The 25,135-nt window shown below is 43.6% G+C and overlaps 2 protein-coding genes across 2 annotated transcripts; both read left to right on the forward strand.

Moving 5' to 3' along the window:
* The first annotated feature begins 1,139 nt into the window (after positions 1-1,139).
* LOC309717267 (uncharacterized protein) lies at positions 1,140-10,229 on the forward strand. Its single transcript, XM_082551703.1, has 6 exons — positions 1,140-1,303; positions 2,521-2,895; positions 2,984-3,247; positions 5,057-5,141; positions 5,868-5,905; positions 6,164-10,229. Exons 1-6 carry the CDS (start codon positions 1,252-1,254, stop codon positions 6,169-6,171), a joined length of 822 nt encoding a protein of 273 aa, XP_082407829.1. The 5' UTR covers positions 1,140-1,251; the 3' UTR covers positions 6,172-10,229.
* Positions 10,230-10,316: 87 nt separating this feature from the next.
* Positions 10,317-22,747, forward strand: mtx1a (metaxin 1a). The gene is made up of 8 exons (XM_082551702.1): positions 10,317-10,447; positions 15,192-15,261; positions 15,347-15,426; positions 17,302-17,394; positions 17,477-17,659; positions 20,209-20,285; positions 20,695-20,852; positions 22,278-22,747. Exons 1-8 carry the CDS (start codon positions 10,367-10,369, stop codon positions 22,511-22,513), a joined length of 978 nt encoding a protein of 325 aa, XP_082407828.1. The 5' UTR covers positions 10,317-10,366; the 3' UTR covers positions 22,514-22,747.
* Positions 22,748-25,135: the final 2,388 nt, after the last annotated feature.

Here is a 25,135-nt window from a genome sequence, read left to right on the forward strand (position 1 = left end):
TTTCCTCTTGATAAACAAACAAGAGAAAACATCGACTATATTAATGTTTTAATCTGCTCTGACGTCTGTTTAATCATCCCTCACAAATGCCTTTAGTGTAGGACAAAGTTGTGAAACATTAGATGATGGCACAAGCTTCTGAGGATGAGCAGACAGGACGTGATGTCAGACTCTGCCTGCAGGGACGGAAACGTGTTTGAGACTAAACCTGTCGTAAAAACAACAAAACATGAACAGAATGATTAGAATGTTGTCATAACAAAAACGTGTAAAACTAAAATCTCGACAGTTTTTAATTCGACAAACAGGAAGCTGAATTTACATTTTTATATCTATATTTGAGCAGCACGTCAGAAATTAATCAATCATAAAGTTTAACCACTAAAACTATCGAAATGTGAAAATTCATGCATGACAACAATAATCAGATTTTAGCTTTAAAATGTAATTTTCATTTAAGAGCTTCTAAATGCTGCTGAATTAACCTTTACAGAAATATAAAAAGAAAAAACTAAAGAAGTGAAATAAAATCATGACGGAGACGCTGAAAATAAACCTGAAGAAGTAACCGCGATGACTTCATCCATCACATCTGTTTGTTCAAACACAAAAAAGCTCCTGTGTACAGGATCCTCGGTGCAGGTTAGATGAGAGAAAATCTACTGATCATAACAATCTTTATTTGTTTTGATGCAGCCAATGCAAAAAAATAAAGAGATAAAAATAATATGTCATGTATTCACGTCAATGCATTTCACTGGATAAACGTGTTAATTACCATCGTCAGTCGTCAGCTCTGACGATTGGTGCTGACACATGAAACCAACATCTGGAGCTTCTGCACATCAGACTGGGACACTTCCTAGATTGTTAGCGATGAACTACTGAAACAATCTTCTTTCTTTGTGTCCACACTTGTTTTCAATGTTCAGCAGAGATTTCATGCAAATGATGAAACAGAGAACTTTGAATAAAACAAGAAACAAAGATTTTTACACAACGTTCTTGTTCTCTTTGTTGCATGTTGCAAATCTAATGAACATGAAACCCTCCTCCTGCAGCTCAGAGTGCTTTGGTCTCTGAGTTTCTGCAAACTGTTTCTATTTTTTAAATGAATCACGTGGTTTCAGGAAGTGACCATAAAAGAAACGACAGATTCACAGAGACAACTCTTCAGCCTCATTTCATCATCCAGCTCTTTACTCTCTGCTCGCTCCTCTGACTGCAGCAGAGCCTCAGCAGAAACTAAGGATGGCAGTTTGGGACAAACAGCTTCTGTGGAGCTTCATGTTCCTGCTGGCAGGTAAGACTGAAATCTTATTTTGATCCTGTTTTAGTGACGATCAGTGGAAACAGGGTTCAGAGTTTTCCTTTGACTCGCTCGCTGCTGCTGCTCTGCATCCAAATCCTGTTTAAAGGCACAAAAGCAGAAACCACATGTCAGAGATGTGAGTGTGAATGTAGAAGATCAATAAGTGATCGAGCAGCTGGAAGTGATCATTGTAGCCACCTCAAAGCTGCTGAGGGGAAATCAAAAGGAGAAGTTATTTTACGTTACTTTGTTTTCACACAAACATTTTGTAGCAGACTCATTATTTCTGACTGACGTCACATTTACTTGATAGAAAAACTTTACAGTTACTATTGAAGACAGCAGGTTTCAATGAATGCAGTCATTGATTTTATTATTGGCACTTATTTATTTTTTATTTGCTCATGGATCTTCTCGTACCTCCTTCCTGAGATCGGTGCTGCTCGGCGCTGGGAACCTGGTGAACAGTCAGGCAGTTATTTGAGGAAGTTGTTGGGACACTCGAGTTCCTTCATTCTTCTTTTTTCCGGCCAACGTTTTCCTGCTTATCAGATGTGTTTCTGTCTTCATCTCTACAGTTTGTCTTATTTACTTATTTTGCATCGTATCAAAAACTCTTGTTAGAAAGTAGAGGAACTACCGTTGTTTGTGTGCTGGTGTCTAAAACTGGTTTTATGGAGTTTAAATTGTGGGTATTTTTGTTTTTCGAAACACCCTGTTTCAGTTTAATCAGTGTTTTCAATAAATTGCATGTTCAAAAAATGTTTTGTTTCACTCTCATTTCTCCTTGTTTCATGTTGAAGCTCGACCTGGAACCTTGTTAAGATCCAACCATGCAAAACATGATTTTTTGCCATTTTTCAAGTGATCTTAACCCTCTGATCTGGACTGCACGAAGCCTTTAATATCACAGTCGCCCTCTAGTGGCTTGCTGCAGTACAGGTGATGAGAAAATATAAAATACACAATTAGTAACCGCTAACTCATCAGTACCTGACTTTGTTCCTGTCAGTATAACAGCAGACACTACAGTATGGAAGCCCGTAGTGTCAAAAACCAGAAATTTTGAGAAAAGTAACTCGAAATTTGGAGTTATGTTCATAAAAAAAAGTTGTGTTGATAGTTTGTGTGCAACCATAACAACTACCCAGAATACCCTGCCATGATTCTTTGTTTAATCTGACCAGCTTTGTATATTTCACACACAGGTGCTGTGGCTCAAACTGTGGTCTATCCTTTCACGTCTACCTGTGCTGTCAGAGGGTCCACTGTCACCCTCCCCTGCACCTTCACACCTCTGAAGTCTTTCAGTGATGGTCAGAGAGAAGTTCCTCTAAAGATCGTCAGAGTCCGCTGGTGTAAGAACCATGTACTCTGTCAGGACAAAATTCCATCTGTGTATGACAGTAACCCAGCAAACATCGATCCTCGTTATCAATATCTGGGAGACAAGAAGACAAACTGCACTTTACAGATCAGAGATGTTCAGCAGAGAGACAACGCAAGCTTTCGCTTCAGGATGGAAGCTGATCATCGTGAAGGACATTTTACTAACCAGACAGGAGTGAATGTCACGGTTGTTGGTGAGAACAAAAAAATCTTAATTCTGCAAATAATCATTCATCATTAAGAATTAATAAGTGTGAAGTAATATGAACACTTTGATTTTAGATTCGTCTAAAATGAGAATAATCAGCTCCAGTGATGATAAAAAGTTGAGCAGAGGTGAAAACGTCACACTGCTCTGCGCTTCAGACTGCACTTTCCACCAACTGGAGGTCACCTGGTTCAAAGATGGCCACGCCCTCTCAGACACTGGCCCCTCCCTCCATCTCAGCCCTCTGACTGCAGAGGATTCTGGGAACTACACCTGTGCTCTGAATAACATCATGGAGACTCTCTCTGAGCCGTACAGCCTGCAGGTGGAGGCTGGAGGTTTGTTCAGTTTTCTGAAACCTTTTAAGACGTCATCAAACTGAGAACACAAACTCTACAGAGATGTGGGAGCGATCTCCGGCCACAATTTCAAACTGAAAAAAGAAGCTTTGAAAAGTTAGAAGATGCTTAAAATTAAGTTGTTAAATGAAACAAAGACTGGTAAAGTGTTTTGATAGGATGAACCTCAAATTTGATTCTTTTAGGTTTCAAGTAACTTTAAATGATAAACTTTGCCTTTAGTAAACGATGTTCTAAAAACTGATTACACACATTGGGAAATTATTTAAATACTGACACTTCTTCCACAGAGTCGCCTCACAGCTGTGACTTTATGAGCTACGTGGTGTTTGGCAGGAAGGAACCTCAAATAATAATAATAATAATAATAATAATAATAATAATAATAATAATAATAATTTTTGCAAACATTCAAGTTTTGTTTTAACATATCAAAGGATTTTATGAGCCTCCAAAACTTATTGTGACTTTTGCAAACCCTTAAAAAAATAAAATCACTTTTTCCCCCAAACACAGACTTTCAGACACAAAAAGTGAAACATCTGAAGAACTCAAATGACTTGAATACAAATGAAAATGTATTTGTTGAGTCCTGCCGTGGTTTGTATGTTTCAGCAATGTTAGCCTGTTTTAAACATCACAGGTGGACTCACCTGTGCATCCTCTGTCCTCAGATGATCTAATGAGATCTGCAGCAGAATTAAAAGGCATGGCTACTGGATCTCAAGCACAGACACAGTTCTTTGCACACAAACGAAGGCAGTTTATTTACAATATGGAACACCTCAGAGGGGCCGATGGCGCGATATGGCAGCCTCGCTTCTGTCAGTCTGCCCCAGGGCAGCTGTGGCTACAACTGTAGCTGCCTCCACCAGTGTGTGAATGCGAGAGTGAATGAATAGTGGTATTGTAAAGCGCTTTGGGTGCCTTGATTTGGGTGCTATATAAATCCAATCCATTATTATTATTATTATTATTATTATACAGTGAGTTGGGAGGGGCTCCAGGGAGAAGGGGGTAATCCACACACACTCACTCCTCTTCAGCCGCAATCGCTCCAAATCTCCACTCACACCGCCACACACACGATAGGTCTGTAATCTGGTCCAGGAGGGGGATATCTACATACAGGAAACAGTAGTTAGTACCACAGGTAAATACACACAGGGACTTCTTTAAAGAAGCTGAGAGAACGAACTCAGGAGACTCTGCGTTCCAGCGGAGAGCTGCTCTGTGCAACTGCCTTCAATAGTAGCTGGGGAATCAGCCAGAACAGCAGCAGGTGGTGACAATCACACAGGTGCGTGGGCCAAGAGCAAGAGCCCGTAACAAGCTCCGCCCAGGCAGAGGGGAGTGAGGGAGAGGGAAAGAAAGAAGAGAAAACCTCTAACCAGAGAGACACGGGGACCATGTCCCCTCTATTTATGTCCGAGTGGATGAATTCTTTTATCACTAGTTTTTCTATTTAGTCAATAAAGTTACAACATGTGAGTAAAACGTTTTTCTTTTTTCTTTTTTTTTAGCAAAACACCACCTCGACAGCACCCAGTGACATTCTGTGAAAACTAAAGTTAGTAGAAACATGATCGGACGCTCAGGTCACTTCACTGACAGCACAAACTCATCACTCAGGATAAATTACATGCAGGATGAAAACTGACTTAAACATATATAAATACATAAAAACAGGTTGTTTCAAAGCTATATTTCTATCAGAGCTTTCTCACTTCCAACCCGTAACATACCGACAGTTTGTGCTGATTTCTACATATGTTTCTGTTTTCACAGCTGGTGGAAACCTTCCTCCGATACCTGGTGTGGTGTTTGTTGTCCTGCTGGTTGTGATCGCGCTCGTGCTCTTCATCGTCGAAAGGTACAAATCAGTCTGAGTTCCTCTTCAGCAGCAGCTGAAGGTGGCTGTGCTGAACCTGAGTTATATTACGTTTTAGTGATTTTACTTGTGTTCATGTAAAGTACACGTATGTAACATTACATCACCTGTGTGATTAACAGTATAACAGTAAAGCTTTCTCTGCCAACAAAGAGCTGAAGAGACGGACAGCTGAGCTTTGGTTCAGCAGCCTGTGTAAGTGTTAGCATCAAGCCCACAGCACAGGTGGAGGTCTGATGTCAGGAAACACAGAAATGATCTGAAGTACAAATGTGAAATCAGCCTCCGTCTCTCACGCCTCGTGTATATATGTGCGTTGACTCGTCTGCCCTGAACCTCCCACAGCTCCCTCACCTAAACAGAGCATTTCCTGCTGTTTCTTACATGATAAAACACATGTGGGGGAAATATCTCAATTCCATCGTCACACCTGTGAAAACAATTTTACATCAAATCATTTTTCATACTCACATCTCACAAATACACAATAACACCCAACACGCTTCACTTTCTCAGTTTGTGGGTTTGTTTAACTGATTCTTACTGTTTATTCTTTTAAACACTTAATGATTTTGTTAAATATGTTCACAGCATATTATGAATAATTATAATCTTAACCCTGACTCACATGTCATCCTTCTTTATCCACATGTTTGTTTTCTTTGTAGTTTTTGATATTTGATTGTAAAATCAGTCATATTGTTACAGGAGGCTGAGAGCAGCAGAGGGTCAGAGAGCTGCTGAAGGTGAGTTACTGATGGGAGGAACTGTGTTTAACACACTTTACCCCTTTTATTGAGGATAATGGGATGGATTAAGATATATTTATAATGTGATGACTTGGTAAGAATAATAAGCAGACGATGCAGTAGGCTAAGTGGGGTGAGATGACGTCTAATGGGAGAAAGAAGAAGAGATCAGTGATTCCTTTACGGAGCAAACTAACAGCCATCTTCCTGTGTTTCTGTCCTCTTCACTGTTTTCACATCTGTCTGTGGTTTCAGCTTCCTGATAACGTCTACAGCAGCGTTCAAGAACAACACGACCAACAGGAAACTACAGTCTGCTACACCTGTGTCCAGCTCACACAGGAGAAATAGAATAGAACAGAATAGAATAGAATAGAATAGGTCTTTAAAGTCATTGCTTCAGTTTCAGTTTCAGTTTTATTTGTCATATGCAAGTTAGCCCAGGGTCAACATTGCAATGAAATGTGTTTGACGAGCAGCAGTCACTCAGCAGCATGATACAGTAGGAGAAAATATAATAAAAAAGAAATTAGAAAAATAGTAAGGAGCAACTATTAGAGAGACGTGGTCAAAGAGAAAAGATGACTAAATATGTATCTATAAATATAAATATATGTACACTAGTGATTAAATAAGAAAATCTTGAAAAGAAATATGACGGAGGGCAGATGGGACATTGCACAGGAATGAGCAGCAGAAAATTACAGTATCGCACTTTTAAATATAAATATCAATGACAATAAAGTGAAGTGACCAGTGCAGATTATACAGAGTACTTGTGAAGCTGCAGGTAGCTTCTGAGTGCGTCCTGTGGTGTGTGTGTTTAAGTGTTGTGGTTGAGGTGTCGTGTGGCTTGGTGGTAAAAACTGTTTTTGAGTCTTGTAGTCCGAGCAGACAGGCTCGATGTGCTGGGTGGCTGTGGTCCTTGATGATGCTGTGTGCTTTACGGAGGCATCGCTGGAGATAAATGTCCTGAATGGCAGGAAGCCTCGTGCCAGTGATGTGCTCTGCTGCCTTCACCACCCTCTGTAGTGATTTACAGCTGCTGGCAGAGCAGCTTCTGTACCAAACCGTGATGCAGCTCGTCAGCAAGCTCTCGATCGCACACCTGTAGAAATTTGAGGTGATGTTGGAGTTCATGCCAAACTTCCTCAGCCTCCTCAGGAAGTAAAGCCGCTGTACATGTACAATGAAACGATATGTGGCTGAGTGTGCAAGAGTAAAAAATAAATATCTAAATAGTAAAGACTGCAGGAATTGGGGGTCTTTCCCCGTCTCCCTTGCTATCTCTTACAGTGGAAAAAGAGACAAAAGACCCCCCCCCCCACTCCTTTGTGTGTGGATGCTTCCCTCCAACTTCCTGAGATACCATCTGTCAACAGTAAGTGTGAGAGACATGCTAAGGCTACGTCCACGCGAGCCCGGATAAATTTGAAAACGTCGTTTTAGTCTGAAAACGCTCTGCGTCCACACCATCGTTTTCAGCCGTTTCCACAGAGTTAGCACAGAGGATACGTCCACACGTACGCGGGTATTTTTGAAAATGCAGATTTTTCTACGCGTTTGCACCTTTCGTCCACGTGTAAACAGCTTTTTCGGCCAATGAAAACAGAGATTTTTAAAAACGCAGTTTTTGTGTTTACGTGTGGACGAGGAAAACGGAGAAAACGCAGCGTCAAAGGTGTGCGCCACGTTATTGTTTCGGTGAAATGAATTTCTACAATGATGGACTTAGACAAAATACTGTTGCTGTTCATTTTACTCTCTGCATTGTTTAAATGCTTACAAACACACACAGTTACTGTCGCTCTACACAGAGGACTCAGTCCTGCTTTTATGCGCCATCTTTAGAGAAGAAGAAGAAAAAAGGAATAAACAGCAAACAGAGGAGATGTTTACAGTCTAGAGGAATATAGACATAAATAAGAGAAAGGCAGCCAATGGAGACACACGTGTTTGAGAGCAGTGCAAAGACAGGGCTGAGTATAGAGTCTGGGAGTGTCCTGTGACCATGGCTCAGATTGGTGAGGTGGGTGGGCAGGATGGGGTGTGGGGGGAAGGAGCTGTTAGTGAGTCTGGAGGTGTCAAACAGTTGGTGGGCGGGGTTTGAGGGTTCAGCTGTGATGGCCCTGGTTTACCTGAGACAGGAGGATCTGACGATGACCTCTGGGGGGACAAAGATGGTTGGACAGATTGAGGCCAGTTGGTGAGGAAGTGTCTGATCCAGGAGCTGGGGGGTCTAAAGGCGTTCCAGTTTGGTGGTGAGGCTGTCTGAGACGATGGCGTTGAACGCTGAGCCGTAGTCACCTCTCACAGAGACCAGAGGAGGAGCTGCAGGAAGCTCCAGTCTGACTTTCATAACGCAGCTCGTTGATCATTGTGGCCGAACTACTGAAAGCATTTACAAAACTAAAGATTTGCCTCCAAATAAAAGAAAATATCTTTGTGGACTCTCTCAGCACAGATCGTGTTTATATTAACGTGAATAATTCAGACATGATCATGTTAGAAATATTAACTGGTTAGAAAGCCTGAGTGTGTTTTTGTGGCCTCACACTCTTTATAAGGGAAATAAGTATTGCATTATTTGTCATTAGTTACTTTGTTGCTGTGTTAAATGTGGTGTTGTGTAATGAAATGAATGAATAATTCCGTTATGGGTTCCTATCTCGAGTTAAGAAACATCCATATCTACCACCTGACTTCTCATTTTAATCTGCTCCGAGTTCTGATTGAGGAAGATTTAGTTGTGCAACATTTGAGCTTTAGAGTGGAAGCTGCTGAAAACCAACAACGCCACAGTTTCCCCACTCGAGACGCAGCAGAGGACGTTTCCTTCATCCTGTTGTTTCACACAGCACACGATGAAAGACGGCAGCTTGTGTTTACAGTGAGAGACTGATTGTTGAACTGTCGATCGGTAAAAAATCAAACGCATGAACACGTCTACTTTCATTTCTACATCGTAAAATTAATCCAAAATAAAATAAGATGGGATTGTGTCACTAAATTAATGAAATAAAGATTAAAATAAAGGCCAGGGTTGCCAAGGCTGTATCACTTTGACTCATCACTGCTTTAAATAAAGGTTGGTTCTACACTGGATCAGTTGAAAGGTCACTCTGCTCTCCCGTGATTGGCTGGTTTCTGTCCGGTAACTGTTGATGCTCTGGACTTTCTTAAAGGTGGTTCAGGAGTGAAACAGCTGAGTTGTGGACTCTGTCTGAGTGTCCTGCTTCATGTTTTCTAAGAATAAATAAATAACTGTATTTATCTGACCTCCTGCTGTGAACGCCTGCTGAGTTTTCCAGGGTGCTAACATGACCTCACCCGCACTCTAAAATTTCTCCTGCACTGAGGCAGCTCTGCATAGCTGGAGTTGAATTTGGTGACAGCAGGTTTACAAACAAAGTGATCAGGAATATTTTGATAAACGAAATTTGCCCTAATCTGGTTAAAAGAAATTATATCCTTAAAGAATTTGAGACCATGGAGGTTAAGGCGATAAGAAAAAAGTATATTTCACTTCCTCTTTCCCCTAAAGTAAAAGAGGTTCACTTTAAAATCATTAATGAGGTTTATCCAACCAATGAATTCTTAAGACGGAAATTTAATTTAGATGTGAACGCATGCACATTTTGTGAAAATGATATTGAAAGTCTGGATCACTTGTTTTTCAACTGTGAATCAGTGCACTCCTTCTGGACTGACATGTGGAGCTGGCTACAGTCCAGGAGAATTCAGTTACCACATTTGACGGTGACGGTAATAAAATTTGGAATACTTGCTGAGAATGCAGATTTTGACCTGTTGATTAGGACGATTTTGTTAATGGGAAAATTTTTATTCACAAATGCAGATACTTTAAAGCTAAACCTTGTATAAACAGATGGCTGAATGACTTTAGACTCTGGGCTAAATCGCTGAAACTTGTGAATAACAAGAAAGCTCATAAACTTGTTGTTTTATTTAAAGAGTTTAACCTATGTTAAAAAAAAAAAAACCTCCCTATTTTATAATCTCGACTGCCCTTTTTTTGCACGTTAGTTTTTGCCTTTGGTTCGAATCCTTCAATGACTGTTCTTTCTTTTTGTGCTAACTCTTTTAACTTTGTGCTTATTGTTGTTGTTTTTGGGGTTTTTTTGTTCGTTTTGTTTGTTTGTTTGTTTTGCTATAATGCTCAACCGAGGATGTAACATAATCGGATTAATGATGGTGCCTTGTATGTTATACTGTTGTTTGTAAATAAAGTTTAATTAAAAAAAAACAAAAAAAACATGACCTCACCCTGAGTTTTGCTAGTGGTGCTGATGATAAGTACTTGTTCTTCTCTACGGATTACTTCTCTGGATCGAAAAATAAAACATTTTATTAATCCTTTTACTTTGAAATGCGTTTTTACAAAAGACTTCATTTGATAGCTACTTCCGGTGTGAGAGGTCACCATCCGGGGTGAAGATGGCGGCGCCCGATGAGTTGTTTTGCTGGGAAGGAGACTGGGGTTTGCCGTCGGTCAGTACCGACTGCCTGGTGGTTCTGGTGAGTGTCCGCTAACACCGGGCCCGGTCCCGGCTCTGTGCACGGGCGCGTTCACGCTCAGGGGCGTGGGCCGGCTCTGTGCTAACGGCTGCTAATGCTAACGCCTCAGTAAGCGTGCGTTAGCGAGGTTTCATCATAAAACTGCCGGCTGCACGGAGCGTGATCGATTACTCACGTAAACGGTAAAGTGATGACTCCACAACCAGACTGCAATAAACCGACTTTAGGCGGAAACGGAGTTTTTCTTTCATTTGTTCTCAAAATAAGTAAGCTTGATGTCCATGTGGCTCAGCTGGAGGTGAAACGGGAAGTTTTCTGACCGATCAGCGGTAACATAATAACAATATTCAACAATGATTGGCATGGTTCCTCTCGGCTCCTGTAGAGGTGGACGGATCGATCCAAGTATCGATAGTGTCGATACTAAAGCTGGTATTGGTATCGGCTCGATAGTAGTGCGATAGGATCGATACTTTGTTTCTATCTGCTAAGTTTAATGTAAGTAGATCTCATAAATCATAGCACACTGCTCTCTTGTACATCATCTGCGTTCATGAGTTAAAAGTATTGGTATCAGCAGTACTGGCTCTTTATCTACTCGGCATCTACATTTGCAGTATCACACAGCACTAGCTCGCCGTGGAGCTTTGGAAGGTGGAAATGCTCCACGTTCAGTCTGGAGCTGATCTGATTAAAACATGAATTTCATGTTTCATGAAGCAGTGCTTCTGGTTGATGTGCAGGAAAGTCTGACTCCATGGAGGACTTTGGATTTTGTGTGTTGGGTCTTTTCCTTCTGTGGTGTTTTGAATGACAGCAGGGTCTGTTTTTGTTGTGTGACAGTGAGTTTTAGAGCGCAGTGATGAGCAGAAAAAACGGCCGATCGTTTGGAGTTGTGCCTGTGTGCTGACTGAAGCCAGATCTCTGGCTCGCATCCTCATGAAGAAGGATGATGGTGGAAACCGGCTCTTTCAGTGCCGGCTGTAGTGACTCCAGCTCACCTGTAGGAAGTGAAGTACAGCTCAGATGAAAAAAGCTTCTGATGATTAATACAGTAAAACTCTTTCTCATTCATACCCTCAAAATTAGATTATGATGTTTCATTTGCAGTAATTATATTTCTGATGCTATGGACAAAAATGATGTTTATTCATATGTGGGTCACATCACCAGCTCCTCATTTCTCACAGTTGCTCCCTTTTTTGATGCTAAATCACCATCAGAGGCCGACGTGGCTTTTGTCCCAGGATCGTCTCGCTGTTGCGTGTCCTAGAGAACTTGAGCACAAGGCGTTGCTACAGCAGTAACAGATATTTTGATATCACATAAAAATTAATTGTGGACGATCTGACATGACACAGCTGTACAAGTCCCTAAATGTACTATTTCTTCAGTCAGCAGAGCAGTGTTGTTACAGGCCTAACAGGACCTGCTGTGATTTTGCTCCAGTGGGCATGTCTCACCCTCCTGCTTTGGTCCTGAGCCCAGAGAGAGAGGGCAGAGCTGCAGTGCTGCGTGCCATGGTTCCTGCAGTGTGACTGTTTACTCGTCCTCAGTGGACGGGAGGAAGAACTGCCTGTTATTTTAAGCTTTCTACTGTTATCTAATCTATTTTTTATTACACACTGTATTCAGAGTCCAGATGTAATAATCCATCCATCTGTTTTCTTTGCCTTTAATTAATAATATAATATTAATAAATTAATTCTAAATCTGTCTCTTACCAAATAGTCATTGACCTGTAGTTCCTTATATGACCACCAGATGGCACCAGAGGTTCTTTTATCGACACGTTCGTCAGACATCAGCCTCAGTTTCAGTTTTACATCAGTCTAGTGGTTCAAATGTGTTTTTAAAAGTGCTTTAAGTCGCTGTGTGTATTAAGCTGCACTTTGTGCTGCTGGTGTAAGGGCGAGCACAGCTGGTGATGTAACGGGGAAGCATTGGCTGTTTCATGACTGTGTCCCTGAAAAGTTTTATCTTCTGAATTGAGAAACACCCAAACGTCTCCATAATTCCATCTGGACACGCCTCAGTGCCTCACAAAGGAGGCGCTCAGGAGGAGTCCTGGTCAGAAGCTGGAACCGTCCCCCTCTGAGCTCCTCCCACCTGACCAGCTCCTTACCCTGTGTCCTGATGGTGCAGGCATTCACCAGCAGACGCAAACAGTCACACTGCTGAGCGAAAAACTAAACTTATGGACAGTGCAAAAATGTCTTCTTGCCTTTTTGTAGACATATTTTCTTTTCTTATGTTTTATAATCAGCAGCAGCAGCCCTGTGTGCGCAGCCCTGTGTGCGCAGCCCTGTGTGCGCAGCCCTGTGTGCGCAGCAGTGTGTGTGCAGCAGTGTGTGTGCGCAGCAGTGTGCTGCTGCTAATGCACTTGCACTTGTCTTAATTTTAAACAGCAGAACTGCGTCATCCACAAAGGCAAAGAAACGAGTCTGTTCTGTAGGAGCAGAGCTGTGACTTTCTACCGTCCTATAAAAGCAGCTTCCCTCATCATTCATTCAGTTCATGCTTAAAAACGGGGACTTGTCCTTTAAGTGGAGGCATTAGGTGTAGTTAAAGACTCGCGACCACCCAGAATGCTTTGTGGCTGCAGAGTTTCCATTACTGCCGTGGTCCAGAGTCTCTGGTGACAGTGTGGGTACGATGATCCCCGCCTGCCGACCGCGCTGAGGGCCTCAGAGCTCTGCTGAGTGATTAAAGCTGATTGAAACATGTTTGTGTTGGACTGAAATCACACAGCAGAGCAGCAGTGCATGCTGGGTAATGACGGGCTCCTCAGCAGCGGTTGGAAAACACTAATGTGTCACTGCTGCTGTTTTTCCAAACCACCGGAGAAATGTGAATCCACCACTGCACTTTACACTCAATCAGAGCTTTCTTGGTTTTCTTATTGTGGTCTCAGCAGATAGGAGGCGGAGCTTCAGCCGTCCACACAGGTGAAGTGAAAGACTTTCAGCACTTCATCGTGACAAATGATGTCTTCCTGTTGTGTGTTTTCTTTTAAGCGTCTCTCAGTCCGAGTTGTTATCTCAGCGTCCAGCTGTGACCCCGGCGCTCGCAGCCTGTTCTTAACCGAGGTCACGAACAGGCTGCATTTATTCAGATTAAACACATTTATCACCATTTTTATTTGTGATGTCGTTTTGCTCACATTCAGCTTCTATCATTTGTGAGATGCAGTGTTATGAAGCGTTTGGTTTTACTGGGAGTCATGAGGACTCTTTCCCTTTGTTTCTGCATGTAACTGTTTAGCAGAGGAGTGGACGACACTCTTCTGTTTTCAGCACATCCAGCGCGTCCATCGCGCCTGGAGAGTGACTGTGCAGCCCGTGTTACTGAGATCAGCTCACGCTCTGCCACAGCTGCGTGGAACAAACAGCTCCACTTTCATCGTCCTCTGACTTCACTGCTGCACATTTATGGGGAAATTCTTCCTCATTTTTTCTGGTTGTAAAAGCAGAACGAGGCTCTCGACTCTGAGCGAAGCTTTTATTCTTTCTTTCCAGAAGAATTGAGTCACCTCCAGCTTTTACTGTAAGAGCAGTCGGTCCCAATCCCCCGCTGCTCATTACTAATTATCCTCTGACCGTTACAGTAGTTTTTTTTAAATTGCAGGCAATTGACAAAAGACAGAGAACATAAAAAACCATTGTGTGATGTTACATTTTGGTTATTTTCAATCATAACTGCATATTTTTGAGGCAAAACACTCCAGGAAAACATGAAGTTCTATGAACACAAATGCACTAATAACGATCACCAATATACTCGGGGAAATATCGCTCCCTTTCTTGTATCCAGCATTACGCGCCTCTTGTTTTTCACAGCTTCCCAACTTTTTATAAACCTTTTAATATTCAGGGAATCCAGCTTCCAAGTTTGGCCACGCCCACCTTTAGAGGAATGTGTGGGCATAGTAATTCAAAAACTCTTCGTGTGAGCGGGACCTCGTTATAAGGTTGTTTTTGTTTCTGTCTGGCAGAAATAATTGGGTCAGTGATTTTCTGACTGAAGAGAGGAACAGAGAGGCTTCAGGAAGCTTTCAGGTGTTTGTCTTACAGCAGCTCTTTGAGCCTCGGGTCAGCAGGTCTCCGGATAATGAGCGTCCTCGTCCTCGGTGACTGACGGTTCTCTCGGTCTGCAGCTTTGTTTTCAGAGGTTTTCTGGTCCCAACTCTGGAAAGTCTGATCTGATCGTAACATCGGGGCTGTAGTTTCTGCTGAACGAGTCCTTGAACTCGTCTGAGTTTCCCGTGAAGACATCATGTCAGTGTGGTCTGAGTGGGTTTGCTCAGGCTGCCTGCTTGGCTCCACACATGGAAATGTTGCTCAGTCCAACACTGCGGTTCAGACTGAAATGTCTCAACGACCGTCGGATGGATTGTGATGAAATCAGGTCCAGACGGTCTGTTTCCTGGATGCTTTTCTTCTGACAGGTCCATCAGCAGGTCAGCGCTCCCACAGGCACAAAGAAGGAAGCAAAACTAAACACCAGGGTAAACAATAAATAACGTTTGTTTAGAGTGTGGAGCGTAAAATGCAGATTCTGGACTCCTGAAAGTTCACTTTCATTCATCTGGGGTCATTTTTGCCGCGGTCATAGGGGGTCGTCCTTTGTTGCGGGCCTTCACAATACAGAGCAGCTTGACTGTTGCTGTGAGTTGGTGCTGTATAAAAAAAAAAGTTTGAATTGTGTTTCTCATGTGTTGTCGTGTTTTCTTCTTTTTTTTCAGGCCTACGCCCAGTTCGCTGGAGCTCCTCTCAAACTTCGAAAGATCTCCAACCCCTGGAGGAGTCCCAGCGGTGAGGCGGCTGCGCTGCAGACACACGAAGAAGAAACTCTGACTTGTTGAAAGCGCTTATTGATTTTTGTTTTTCCTGTCTTCAGGTTCTCTTCCTGCTCTGAGGACCAATCAGAAAGAAACTCTGTCCCGACCCTCTGACATCATCATCCACCTCAGAAAACAGGTAAAACCTCGTTCCCAGGGTTACGGTCCGACAGAAGAAACAAACGTCTTTAACATTCAAATGTTCTGTTGGACATTGGAGAATGAAATCATCACTCTCAGGACTGATGGAAAACAAAAGCAGAGCTGCGAGGAATAAAACTCTGATTGCCACTTGTTGTTTCTGCAGTCAAAACTTTTCCCTTTGCTGTGTGTGTGTGTGTGTGTGTGTGTGTGTGTGTGTGTGTGTGTGTGTGCGTGTGCGCGCACGCGCCAGTTGGAAAAACTCATTAAACAACAGGAAGCTGCAGCCAGAGACACATTCCAGCTGTTAAACCTCAGCAGGAGAAAGAAGGTAGAAAGAAAGGTGGACCTCCACCTTTGTACAGTGTGGATGGAGAAGGAGCTTTTTCAGGCACTTTCACACCGACCTGGACACGTTGTCATAAATATTTCACAGTCGTGCACGTGAAGAGTGGCGTGCATTACTCAGACTTGTTCAGCCTGCAGGGGTTTGATATGCTTTCTGATCACATGTTGTCATGATTGTTAGTGTGGGTGTGTCTCTGCACCTGCTCACTGGAATAAAATGAGCTAAAGCTGCTGTCGAGCTTCCAGGTTTGCTTCAGCGTCGTGCGGCCTGCTGTTAAAGCAGCATCGTAAGCCCAAACTGGAAGCGCGTCTTTGACATTTGCTCCTGAATATCTTTGAGGAAGAAACTCTCAAACCCAGTGATAACAGCAGTTTCTGGCCCACACCCCCCTCGCTGAGGAGCTCGGCCTTCGTTCAGCAGCTGGAACACATTACCCAGCATGCTCGGTGCCTTCTCCATGTGGTAGGTTGTTCAGAAACCACAGCGACAGGAAAGCTGTTGAAGAAGCTCGGAGGAGAAAACTGCTGGAAGGAAAAACCGTCAGCCCTTCAGCTCCTCTCTTTCTTTACAGTACTTGTTGCCGTTTTGCATCTTCTTGTGGTGTTCTTGCCCCTCGGGGCCCCGCTCGTGTACGAGGAGGACCTGTTAAGTGTTCTCTTAATGCTGCGTGCACTCAGCTGTTGATCAGAGCGGCTCATTGAGCGTGAATTCAGCAGCAGCTCGTTCTGGTTTCCCTGCTGCTGCCACTGTATGCAGCTGCTTGTGCTAATGAGGAAACATGGAAGCGGTTCAAACCGCAGAGACGGCAGCAGCCTGTAAACCCTCCAACACACACTAAAACAAACACCTTCAGCTCCTCTCGAGCCGTTCCTGCAGACGACCGAAGCTTCAGAAACTGAACTTGACTCTAAGAGCAGCTGAAACTCTCACATTTTGTTTGCTGTTATTCAAATAAAGCTGGAACTGTAATCCGTTTACAGCTTGTTGTAAAACTGACGCATAATGCAAATGAATTTTTCACTGACATTCCTGCTAACATGGAGCACGCTCCCGTTCCCAGCTCTCATTCCTTCAAACAGCATCTTAACTGCAGTATTGTGCGTGTCCTAAAACCTGCTGCTACCCCAGTCCTTCCAGTACTCCCAGTGACTCGATAGCTTGTAGAACCACCTTCAACAGGAATCATCTTGTGCATGGCTTCATCAGTGTCTCACATTGTTGTGGAGCAACTCTTCTTCATGCCGTAGCTTCAGTTCATGGAGGTTCAGGGAGGCAGTAGATAATATGAGACAACGAGGACGCTAAGATGTGATGTGGTAAATAAACTCAGACTGTGCAGCCAGTTCTTGTTTTTTAAAGTCGTTGAACATTCAGGCACAAATCACTGACAAAAACAGATTCTAAGTGTTTAGAAGCGACTGCAGTGAGCTCCTTTTCCTTTCATTGGAGCATCATTAACTTGCTCCACTCTTTGTTCCTGTTTTATCGACGTTTAATCCTGATGTACTTTTTTTTTCTTCCCAGAAGTTCAATGCAGACTACGACCTGTCGGCCAAGGAAGGCGCCGACAGCCTGGCCTTCATCTCTCTGATGGAGGAAAAACTCATGCCGGCTCTGGTGAGACGAGTTTCTCTGCTAACGAACCGAGAGTGCGTTTCTCCTGAGCTCGTCCCTGAATCTCTGGATCAATCCTCTGCAGATTTACGCTTTCTGGATCGAGCCAAAGAACTACGTGGACGTGACTCGGCGCTGGTACGCCGAGCACATGCCGTTCCCCCTGAACTTCTTCCTGCCAGGACGAATGCAGCGGCAACAGCTGGAGAAACTGCGACTGCTGCGAGGAGACGAGAGGCTGGAGGCCGGAGAGGAGCTGGAGAAGGAGGTGAGCGCTCGGAGGGGGAGGAGGTCAGAAGAGATCGAGCCTCCTCTGATTTACCAGCTTCAGAATAAAACAGCTGATCGAGATCAAGATGATCCAGATGCCATACTGTGAAGTCATTCTTTAACATTTTATAGGCAGTAAATTCATCTTCGATACATACGTAAAGCCTGTTATCTAATCTAACTTGTGCATTTCTTTCTTCCCTTCCTCCTCGCTCTCTTTTTCCCAACTTCCTTCCTTTCTCAATAAATCCCAGCCTTCTCTTTGTCCTTGTGTTTATAAAAGAAGTGAACGAATTTCCCCTGAATTGAAACTCCAGCATGAGAATAAAAAGTGAGGTCACCGTGTCCATGGAGCGTCCACCAGACCCCCCGCTTTTGTGAAGGAAACACTGACTTTCAGCCGGCTGCAGTGACAGCAGAACATGCAGAAGCTCCGCGGTTTTCCACTTCAGACACAGATATCGTTTCCATGTGTTCGGGCTGCTGAAGTGGTTGGAACGAATCTAGACTGAAAGGAAAACTTTTTGTCAGCGGAGCTTTCTGTTGGAAAAGTGCACATGCAGAACAACCAGTCCGCTTTGGACAAAGGTCAGAGGGCACGCTGCGTTCAGGGGAAGGTAGTTAAAAAGCAATTTGTTCCTGTCAGTGCGGAAACCTTCAGAGTCGACTTTTCAGGAATGAACGATCGCCGAAGTCGCCTATTTTCCAGGGTTGTTTCCTCTGAGTTTGACTCCCCTTCAGGTCGTAACCAAGATAAAGACGTCACGGTGGATGGTTCATAGAGACGTAGTCTGGCTTGTCAAGCAGAAACCAGTGAGGCTGGAATTTTGAGTATGTACAGAAAGGGGAATAGAGATGCCAGGAAGCAGAGTGAACTAGAGGGAAAAAGTCAGTCATGGAGCCTGAGGGTGATAGCATCAGTTGGTCTGATGGTTCATCCAAGAAGAGGATCTGGACAACATCTGAATCACAGTTTGGATATTTGTGATCCCAGGAGAAACTCTGGTGGCGTTTCAAGCCTGTAACTGATTTTTAAACCACAGTACCGCTTCACGATGATCGTTGTGGGTGTAGACTATCAGATGGTAACTGAAAGCCTCGAGGGCTTCTCTCTTTGCTTCACACATGCACTCATGCAGACACGAATTGAAATTCGGTGCCCGTTTCGCCCGCTGTGATCAAGGCGGCAGAGCAGCGTGGCGGCTGTATTTATAATGGATTCAATCAAAGTTTGAGAAAGTCTCATTTTATTGGAAGTTACGCATTACGTCGACATGGTCATCTGGATGAACCGGCCCTTTAAATGTCCATAGTACCCGATGCAAATGGAAACTCTGGGCCAAAAACACGCCTCCAGTCCAACAGCATAATATTAACATCCAGATAATTCAGTTATTAATTTGATGTCACACTCTTTAAAATACTGACTGGGTAAAATATGAATGTACTGCCGAGTGTTTCCGTCATCTGGAGGGAAACCGTAGAAGAACTGCCTGAAATGTTGCACAGAGTCGACATTTTTTGTGGTCGGCACTGATGAAGTCTGAGGTGTGTTTGGATGCTCCAGAAAAGTGAGTTCGTCAGACACTTTTCCCCTGGAGATTATAAACACGTCACACAAATAAATCCTGATGACTTTGGTGAACATTTGGCTGTGCTTGAGGCTATAACGCTCATGTTTGAGAAGCCCTTTCTAAGTGACCGTACCAAAGACGTTTGGTATAACCCGACCTCAGCAGTCAGTCGCAGGAGTTTCTAAGGCATGAAGAAACGAATTGATGTGCTCTCTTCGGAGGTGTCCAGTGGAGATATTAACAGCTCTCAGTGGTCGTAAAAGGCATCACACCGTGCAGACTTTCAGCACAGGAGTTGGACACGGACCTTTGGCCTTGGCCATGTTAGTTCCTTGCTTTAGCTTTCACAGTTAAATTTATGGTGGCCCTTGGCTTTTTAATGCTTGGTTTCAATAGCACTAAGTCAGAGGAGCTGGTAATGGAACAGCTGTGTACACAGTGAGAGGAGGAACAATGAACTGCAGGAAATTTACTCCAGACAAGGAGGACCAAGGTCACAAGCATGACATCCAGGCAGCTCGAGACTCCATTGTAGCCTTGGCAGATTTAAGGTTAAAGGTTGGGAATCGGGGGCAAGTAATCGAGCCTTTAGAACTGAAGAAGCTTCTCGGATGAGAGGTGAAACATCTTCAAGCAACTTAAAGAAGTCCAGACGCTTTTCTTTCCAAGCTCCTTAGACTACTCGAGACTTTCCATCTTGTGAAGTCTGGTGGGACAAAGGGCCACATATGAACACACCTCTGGGTATCCTAAGGCCTCTCTTCTACCGTCCCAGTACCAGGAACAGAAAAAGCCCCAAAAGCTCCAGCACGAGACGACAAAACTGGCTCGGAGTTTTTTTGTTTTCAGCTTTTTAGCAGAACCAGACTTCCTGCACCTTTTGAGCCTTTTTTACAGATATTGTTGATCTATAAACTGAAGCTTCTGGCTTTGACCCAGTTTTGTCTTTCTGTGTCTGTCTTGTGGTTTTCAGTTGTACCGAGATGCTGCCGAGTGCATGAACCTGCTGTCCCAGCGACTCGGCTCTCACAAATTCTTCTTTGGAGACTCGTAAGTTCATCCACACGTTAACGTGAAAACACGAAGTTGGCTTTTCTCACAGGCAGCGCACTTGTATTACTCTGGGGAAACTTTGAAGATGGTCATTAAGTTAAAAGCTTTTCTAGAGGTGTTTCAGGCACCTCCACCCAGGAGGAGACCCGGGGCCGCTGGAGGGTTCGGGAGAAGGAGGTCAAATATACGTTAGACGATAGATTGATGGCTATCATTTTGAAAAACACTGTGTATCATGTTAACTGTGGTAAAAACTCTTGTAGACACCCTGTGTTCATGCACGTCTGTCCTCCTTATGTACCTTACTGCACTGCATACAGTGATGCACTCAGTAATTGTCACTGGGAGTTGCAGTGGTGACACCAGATTATTGGACTTTGACCCTAATAAGCTTTTCTCCCTGCAGGCCTTCCTCTCTCGATGCCTATGTGTTTGGTCACCTGGCGCCCATCCTGAAGTGCAAACTGCCCAATGGGAAACTACAACAGCATCTGAAGTCTCTCGACAACCTGACCAACTTCTGCACCAACATCCTGCAGCTCTACTTCCCCAAAGACGGCCGAGGTGAGGCACACAACAGTCCGAGAGCAGACTTCTCGAGTCCAGGACGAGGCTGGACGCCGTCCCGCTCACTTCAGGACGTTTTAATCTTCTGACAAATTGTTCGCAGACTTTAAAGTGAAACTCTGAGAGCGAGATGTCTGAAACCATTAATAAGAGAAGTAACAACAGTTCAAGCCCGTCAGCATTTTTTGCCTCTGAGATGTTTTGGAATCGTTTATCCGTCTGAGATTGATGTGACATTGTGTAAACCGTCACTCTAAACAGATTGTCTCATTTTAGTCTGAAACGTGTTTTCTGCTGTTTGACTTCTGCCATCACTAACGAGGAACGAAGATGACATCAGGCACACATGTTGTAACACTTAGGGGGAAAAGACCCGGGACGCTTATCGGAGCGCTGTCACAAAGACGATGTTTGTTTTATTGGAGAGATTTTTGTTGTTGGTGCCTTTTAGAAAGTTTTGGTTGTGAACTTGACACCGTCTGAAACGCTCCCAGCTCGCTTTCATTTCAGCACACAGAGTATTTCCAGTAGTCGGAGTCTTGTGTGGACCGTTTCCTGCTGTGTGAGCGGGGACACCAGTGGAAAAGTTCCCAGTTCAATTCAGATTTAATTATAAAGCACCAGTTCACCACAACAGTCCTGCTTTATGCTCTAAAGTAAAGAGACTACAGCATCAACCCACAAATCTGTGACGCAGCACTTTACTACTACTTTACTTCTTTAGTTACAGTGTTTCACTTGAAAGAACAACTTTTAAAAGCCCACTCACATGTTCTAAGAGCATGGGGTCAAGGGTCAGGGTGCTTGTCATTGATGGTTCAGCTTTAAACCTAAACCATAGCCACAAACCCTGTGAAGGATCCTGGGAGCTTTTGAATTGTAGCTCGTGTTAATGCAACCTGCAGCGGTTCCTGATGGTCTACACAACTTCGTCTCATGCTTCAGTAATGTGACATTGACACGTTGTTGTGGTTGACATTTTGTTTATTGCTCCTGGAAACTCTGACATTAGTGTTCAAACTGGTGCTCGAAGCGCGCCGGGCTCTCTGGAGCTGCTGGAGGATCACAGCTCAGGAAAGAAATGAAGCGCTTCGCCTCTTCGATAGGAAGACGAGAAGCAAAGTTTTCCACAGGAATTCTCGTTTCCAACTGCTGCGGTGATTTCCTTATGTGTCCTGTGGGAATCCCTGCATTGATACGGCAGCAGACCCGGTCCGCACACTCGTATTTCCACCCCAACCGAGGCAGAAAAAGTCAGAATGTGCACGATGAGCCAAAATGGCACCAAAGTGCACCAGCAGCTGTGATGTAGTGTTTCACGCTGCGGTTAGCGAAGCCACCGTGAGCGAGCAGAAACCGCCTAGAGTAGAAACACAGTAGAAACACGGCTGACATTCTCCCCGTTGTTGTTTTTTGGTTCAGAGAGCTTCAGTCAGAAGACTTCCCCCCACTCTGAAGGCGGAGACTTCGACCACGTTCCCAACAAGCGGAGGAAGCAGTTCCTGTCTGCTCTGGTGGCTCTGGGCGCCATGCTGAGCTACGCCCTCCTGACAGGCATGGTGTCAATCCAGCACGCCCATCACGAGGCGCTGGAGGAGCCGCCGGACCTGCAGGACATCGGCTCCCATCACGACCACGAGGACGAAGGAGACGGCTGAGGACGACGGGCCGAGGCCGCCGTGGGACTCCGCGGACAGCAGTGAAAATGTTCAGGATAAGATCCAGGTGCAGTTAGACAAAGTTTGGGTCCATCTGACCAAACAGGAAGCGTCAGTGTGAAGTTTATCAAATGAAAAAATAATTTATCGACACAAACGAGCCTCTGTGGACAGGAAGTGGAGTTTGGTGCTGGTGTATGTACAGAAATGAATTAAAGGAAAAGTGGAGTCACATGGTTTTGTTTAGTTTTCATGTGTTCTGTTTTATTTTCAACATAATATGAAGCAAAAGGAGAAGAAATGTTGACAGCGTTCACTACTGATGCATCTTTGTTCTGAACATGTTTCAGCGTAAGTTTCATGTGACGACGACACAAGAGAATAAAGCTTTAAATGCAGACGGATGGCTCCGTACTCATGGAGGATTCAAACAAAGCTTATTTTGGGTTCATTTGTTGTTTTGTGGCTTAAATGATTTTTTTTCTCCATATAATCAAAGTCACCAGCAGCTGCCTTCACTTCATCTGTGGAAGTTATCAGCGAATGACAGAGGGGAGGTGCACAGAAGCAGAAGAGCGCCTAAACCAGCACATATAACAACGACTCGTTACCAGTTGTTATTCATGCTGGAATTCTACCGGCTTTCAACCTGGAGTTTCATTGATTTTGGTCCAAATTACCACATTTCCAGCGTGGTTCCAGTCACCAACTACTACTTTTTCTTCTGGTTGCTCGCTGTAGGGGGCGCCACAGCAGATCATCTGCCTCCATCTCCTCCTATCCCAGCATCCTCCTCTGTCATGCTTCTGCATATCCTCCTTCATCCATGCTCTTCTCTTCCTGCCTGAAAGCTCCATCCCCGCCTCCCTCCTCTGCACGCGCTCATTTCTAATCCCGTCCATCCCGCTCAAGAACATCTTCAGTTCGGCCTCCGGCGTCTCCAAACGATACATCACAGCAGGTCTTGCCTCCATCTTTAAACTATCCTGTCACAATAAACGGCTCCCGTCTCCACCCACTCCTCTTCACCTCTCTTGTGTGCTGTCTGTTGCTTTGGAGCCCAGGTATTTAAACTCCTCTGTCTCTCCTTCCCTGCTTCTGTCTCATTCACACACATGGATTCGTTCCCAAATCCGAACCCGAGCTTCACCGTCTTGGTTCCACGACAGCACGGTGACTCTTCCAGAGGTGGGACCAAGTCATTGTTTTGCAAGTCTCAAGTAAGTCTCAAGTCTTTATCCTCAAGTCTCAAGTCAAGTCTCAAGTAATGTCAGGCAAGTCAGAGTCGAGTCTCAAGTCACTGGTGTAAAAGTCCGAGTCAAGTCACAAGTCTGAAACTTTGAATTTCAAGTCCTTTCGAGTCTTTAAAAAAAAACAACGAAAAAATAATGTTGCAGTTATGCTAAATGTAAATGTTAGACCATGTAATTTTAAAATCTGTGTTTTTCTCAACACATGACAAAATAGTGAACTTAGAAAATATACACAAATTGTGAAATTGCACCTCTTTAAAATGCAGCTCAATTAAACCTAGCTCCAAGAATAATTTTCACCGACAGTTCTGAGATAAGCTGCATGTTATTCTTGGATGCGGTTGTAGGACCAGCTTTAAAATCGCATGACAAAAATATCATACACATTAAAAAAAAACTGTATCACCAACGTAGCCTGGACAACATTTGCTAGTTAGATGAAGTCAGCTATCTCATCTTAGCATATTTATATGCATATTTATAATCATACGGTTCTTGGAGTGAGCGCATACACTCATGAAGTTTAGTAACTTCAGGTCACTGCAACAAGCCCAGGTACAGTTTACCGACGGATGGGTGCAGGACCTTGAAATGCACCGTGTAGAACGAAAGACCATCGTACGTATCATAAGTTTACCAGTCTCACAAATTGTCGTCATAAATACACATTCCTTAACCGTTTATTAATAGGACCTTTGAGCTCAACGGTAATCAATTAGTAGTGGAAATAATTTCTGGTACGAGTTACAGAAATGTAGCAGTGACAATAATACTGTATGCTGTAATTGTACTGGGCAATTAGTGATACAAAACAACTGTTTTATCCTGTGAATAAAAGTATATGTTTTTGTCAGTGTACCATAATAACAGAAGCGAAACGCAATATTGTGTCAGGACAATTCACTATTTATGCACAATAAATAAAGGAGCATAGCGCGACAATTTCTGTTCAGCGCCAGACTTGCTTGTAACCTATATCACTAATTATGTTGTGAAAATTACGTATTAACTACAACAGCAGACTGACCTTCGTGTAAATGCTTGGAGCAGACTAACCTGTGAGCTGGAGTGTTCTGGGACGTTATATTTGATCTTTGAATGGCTGCAATCCAGGCCGTACGGAAGAGGATTAGGGCCACAGGAAAAAAAAGAAAAAGAATTCTGACTTTAATCTCAGAATTCTGACTTTATTCTCAGAATTCTGACTTTTTTCTCAGAATTCTGACTTTAATCTCAGAATTCTGACTTTATTCTCAGAATTCTGACTTCTTTCTCAGAATTCTGACTTTAATCTCAGAATTCTGAGAATAAAGTCAGAATTCTGACTTTAATCTCAGAATTCTGACTTTATTCTCAGAATTCTGACTTT

The sequence above is a fragment of the Aulonocara stuartgranti genome (assembly GCF_965226115.1).
Source record: "Aulonocara stuartgranti genome assembly, chromosome: 11".
NCBI classification, from domain to species: domain Eukaryota; kingdom Metazoa; phylum Chordata; class Actinopteri; order Cichliformes; family Cichlidae; genus Aulonocara; species Aulonocara stuartgranti.

Bases quoted from the DNA above. Each gene is read 5' to 3' on its own strand.
- LOC309717267 (XM_082551703.1), top strand. From the start codon at position 1,252: ATGGCAGTTTGGGACAAACAGCTTCTGTGGAGCTTCATGTTCCTGCTG. The intron at 1,304-2,520 runs GTAAGACTGAAA...TTTCACACACAG, and splicing joins CTTCATGTTCCTGCTGGCAG to GTGCTGTGGCTCAAACTGTG. The intron at 5,142-5,867 runs GTACAAATCAGT...ATATTGTTACAG, and splicing joins GTGCTCTTCATCGTCGAAAG to GAGGCTGAGAGCAGCAGAGG.
- mtx1a (XM_082551702.1), top strand. From the start codon at position 10,367: ATGGCGGCGCCCGATGAGTTGTTTTGCTGGGAAGGAGACTGGGGTTTG. The intron at 20,286-20,694 runs GTAAGTTCATCC...TTCTCCCTGCAG, and splicing joins AAATTCTTCTTTGGAGACTC to GCCTTCCTCTCTCGATGCCT. The intron at 20,853-22,277 runs GTGAGGCACACA...TTTTTGGTTCAG, and splicing joins CTTCCCCAAAGACGGCCGAG to AGAGCTTCAGTCAGAAGACT.